Here is a 4,158-nt window from a genome sequence, read left to right on the forward strand (position 1 = left end):
AATGGTTATGCTACAAAGTATTAAATCAGAATTATCAGTTATTTATGTTCTGTACGAATACTTTTTTCACCCTTAAATATTTATATTTGTATATAAATTCATTAGTTACTATAATTTATTAGTTTCTTTTGCATATTCTTAGTTTATGTATGTGTATGCAAATATAGTATTGGTATATCCCATTTATGCTCATTAGAAATTAAATAAAGAATTTTGACATGTACGAATATTTATTTCCCCCCACTGTATATATAAAGTAAATACACATAATTCAAAAACACGTTTTGTGTAGCTTATTTCGTAAGCATAAAAACAGGTACAGATCATAAACAATGAAAGGCCAATTTTGGTGATTCATTTGACAGAGGTAGTAGAGAGCTAATCCAATAATAAATCTGACTTTGGATCTTGAAAGTATGCATGAATCCTGGCTCAGTTAAATCTCTTGTGGCTCCAAATGATGTCATCTGTAGTGCAACATTGTATTGTCTCATTTTGTTTTAGAAGTGGTTGGAATCTTGGTCAGTTAATGACAACAGTTTCTTCAATGGCTCAGGCAGTTGGGGGACTGCAGGAAGTTTAACCTTTCCACCACTGCAGCACAGTGCAGGTGTTTCTCCAAGCCACTTCCTTGCTTGCTTTACAATAAATGCACTCATTGTCATTGCACCAATGGAAACTCTAGTGTCAACTGCATAATGAACTGCTGCATCGTAATTGAAAGCTGCTTCATAGAAGTTGCTTCTCTGCTCTTCATTCTGCAGTGGAGATCTTATTCCTTTTCAGCTCTACATATCTCTGTTCCTCACTTTGAGATGCTCTGGCTTTTGTAGTGCACAGTCTATTTGTTTCTTGGTATGCTTCCCTTTCTGCAGCTGTCTCTCTTTCCATAGACAGAGATATTCTTTTGGCTGACCTTGACATTGTAGAAAAATTTGACACTTTCCTTCTAGGCATGGTGATATATGTATATAGAAAATAGTAAACAATGAAAATAACTGGGTAATGGAAATTATATTTCTTAATACAATGGGCAGAAAGCAAATAAGAAATTTTTATGGAAAATAAAGAATTGTACAGGTTGAAGTGAAATTTGTCAGTGAACCAAAGAGGCAGTATCAAAGGAACCAGAAAAAAGCCGCTAACAACAGAAAAACACAAAACCGTTGCAAAAGTAAATAACAAATTTTTAGGGAAATTAACTAAGTGTACAGATTTTAGTGAATTTTTGAAGTTACTTCTGTCAGTAAATTATGAACTTACTTTTATCAGCAATTCCATCAACAACAAAAAAACACAAAATGTTGCAAAAGTAAATAAGAAATGTGTAGACAAATTTCACGAAGTGTACGGATTGAAGTGAAATTTATGAAGTTACGTCTGTCAGTAAATTATGGATGAAATTACTTCTATCAGTAAATGTGAACTTCTTTCTGTCAGTAATTTGTCATTGTTAGCAATTGAACTAAAAGTGAAAACAATAGAGAATGAGTGAGATATAGAGAGGGGGGGGGGGAGAGAGAGCGCTAGCCAGTTAGACAAATAAGATAGATAAGATATAGACAGATAGATATAGAGAGAGATGGATAGAGAGATATTGACATCACTGGTGCTAGAAAACAAGAAATAGATATTTTTAAAAACTTTCAAAGATGTGAATCTAATATAAAAAGCAATATTTTTTTCTTTATGACCGATGGTTGTAAGGGAGACAATCAATTTCTGAATCCTCTTCCACGTAACCCAGGAAAGGGTGTTTTCTGCCCCAGGGGGATCGTTACTCATTATGTGAAAGATTTTAAGAGTCTAAAACCATCCCTGGAACATAAGTAATGTATGTTCCCAGTTTGGAGAAAAGCAGTTGAAAAATACAGCCGTTATAATCTTTTACACACACACATACAGAACAGGATTTATATTATAGATATATAAATATACATTTCATATATATATGCTTATATTACATGGAAGATAATATTTTCAACCAAGACATTACAACCTTAATATTCAAGTGATTCAATACTGCATATGTACATATATTACTCAACTGCTGACATTTATCAGCAGTTTCTCCCATTGTTTTGATGTGCCATTTACTATCATTAATAAAACTCGTCATTTTAATGGCAGAGGTATGATAGTATAGTATATATAATATTGGAAATACATATAAAATGTTGTACATACCTTGATATTATAAATTGGATGGATATTTTTCATTGTATCTAGCACTATTTTCCGTACCTAAAAAGAGAAGTAGAATAAAATCAGTTACATCATATAGGAAAGCTGTCCCATTATACTTGATGTTTTAGTCATAAATATAAGCAACTACAGTTTGTGCCACACTTATTGAAGTTACACAGGAACTGGTTAGCAGATAAAACTGGTTTGAAAGGTGTCTACAAAACAAAAGAGAACCCTCGGGAGTTATAAATCAAATGTAAGTGTTGATTTAAGGTTAAACTCTGCAGAGCTAAATAAATGAAGTGATATTTTCTTAATAGATATAAGGATATGAACTCAGAAATGAGATGCACCAAACCAGATCATCAGTATGTAATTTGCTGTGTCATGTAGTTTTACTTGTTAAAATCATTTTGTGATCATGTTTCTCATGAAATATACTCTTCAATTAATTTTGAAAACTAATAACCTGGAGTATGTTGGTAAAATAACATGCTTAAAAATAACACATCCAGCGTGTTTGGAACATAACTTACAGGATTTTTTGTATAAAACTATTATCAAATGTTTTAATTGAAACACAGACATTTTAAAATAGATAATTTTGCATCCCATCACCTGAGATAGTAGAAAAGTTGATCAACCTAAGAGGATTAAGAAATCATGTTCACCTCCAGGCTGCATTTGAGCTTAAAAGCACTAAACCAATTTTCTAAAGTATGCCTTCAGTTCCCACCAAATATCTGTGACAGTTACCTCAACCTAATTAGTGATATTTGTTAGTTAATGTAATCAACCTTTACTCTAAAACATCAGCTGCAACATTAATATTCTTTTATTGGTATCCATCATTGAACTGTGGCCAGTTGTTAAAGTACCAGATAGAAAGTTTCACAGTAGTTGTTACAAGCCTCTGCACCCTGAGTTCAATTCCTGCTGAGGTCAATGCAGCCTTTCAACCTTTAGGGGAAGGGGTTTGTGGGTGTCAATAAAAAAAATGTACCAATTCAAGGTAATGAATTAGAAGCAATGTAAGAACATTAGACTAGATGCATTGTGGTATTTGCCCTGTTGTGAATTCAAATCCTGCCATAGCCTACCTATATGTTAGAGCACTACCAACATGTAATTTCTTTTCTGTCAATCATAATCAACTTTAGGACTTACTCCAGGTTCTTGTTTTAGTGATTGTTTTTTAACAAAAGCGCTAAGTTAGAGTTTGAATTTTCCACACAGATAAAAGTAAACACAGAGCCAGGCACATGGTCAACTAAAAACAACAGGAGACCCTTGTTCAAGGTGACATGCACAGAGATTGAATCAAGAAACACATGATTGCAAAATAAAAATTCTTTACAAAGCCGTATCTGCACATACATATGTTCCACCTTTTCATCCACAAATACACTGTCTCCTCTCACTGCTGTTTCTATAGCTACTATAATAGCCTCTGCTTCTCGGAGCTAGCTGGGTTCTTGCTGCCTCCACCCAGGCATTCCTAACCCACTCATCTCTCATCCTCTCACTACACTATGTTGCTGACTCCACCCAATCCTTCCTTCCCAGAACATCATTCCTCCGGAAATTCCTCCCTTTCCTTCAAATGTTGACTTACAAAGGTTCAAGAGGAACATTACTAGATCAATCTCACAGGTCTTGGGAGGGTCTGTGAAGGTTATGCCTCACACTACTTCTTCCTCAGACCAAGCAGTTAAAAGAAATTCAAATTTCAGCAATAATTCAAATGAACTTAACCTCTTTGATTCCTCGAAATGTTCCAAGTGCAGACACTGTGTTTCCTTGAACTAATACATAACAGTTAGTGAGTAATTCAATTGCCTGAAAAAGTAGATAAATAGAATAGTTATGAAAGAGAATGTGGAAAATGTGTGTGTATGTGTGTGTGTGTGTATATATGTATATATATATATATGTATATATATATATATATATATATATATATATATATAT

At 33.5% G+C, this 4,158-nt stretch overlaps 1 protein-coding gene across 1 annotated transcript in view; it reads right to left on the bottom strand.

Annotated features, from left to right (window-relative positions):
* LOC106878967 (KRR1 small subunit processome component homolog) overlaps window positions 1-4,158 on the bottom strand; it is a 42,003-nt gene that overhangs the window by 24,065 nt on the left and 13,780 nt on the right. Inside the window, exons 5-6 of the mRNA XM_052967756.1 lie at window positions 3,943-4,026; window positions 2,188-2,244 (exon numbers count right to left, since the gene is read on the bottom strand). Coding sequence (XP_052823716.1) covers window positions 2,188-2,244; window positions 3,943-4,026 — 141 coding nt within the window. The remainder of the gene's footprint in view (window positions 1-2,187; window positions 2,245-3,942; window positions 4,027-4,158) is intronic.

The sequence above is a fragment of the Octopus bimaculoides genome, chromosome 5 (assembly GCF_001194135.2).
Source record: "Octopus bimaculoides isolate UCB-OBI-ISO-001 chromosome 5, ASM119413v2, whole genome shotgun sequence".
Classification (NCBI taxonomy): domain Eukaryota; kingdom Metazoa; phylum Mollusca; class Cephalopoda; order Octopoda; family Octopodidae; genus Octopus; species Octopus bimaculoides.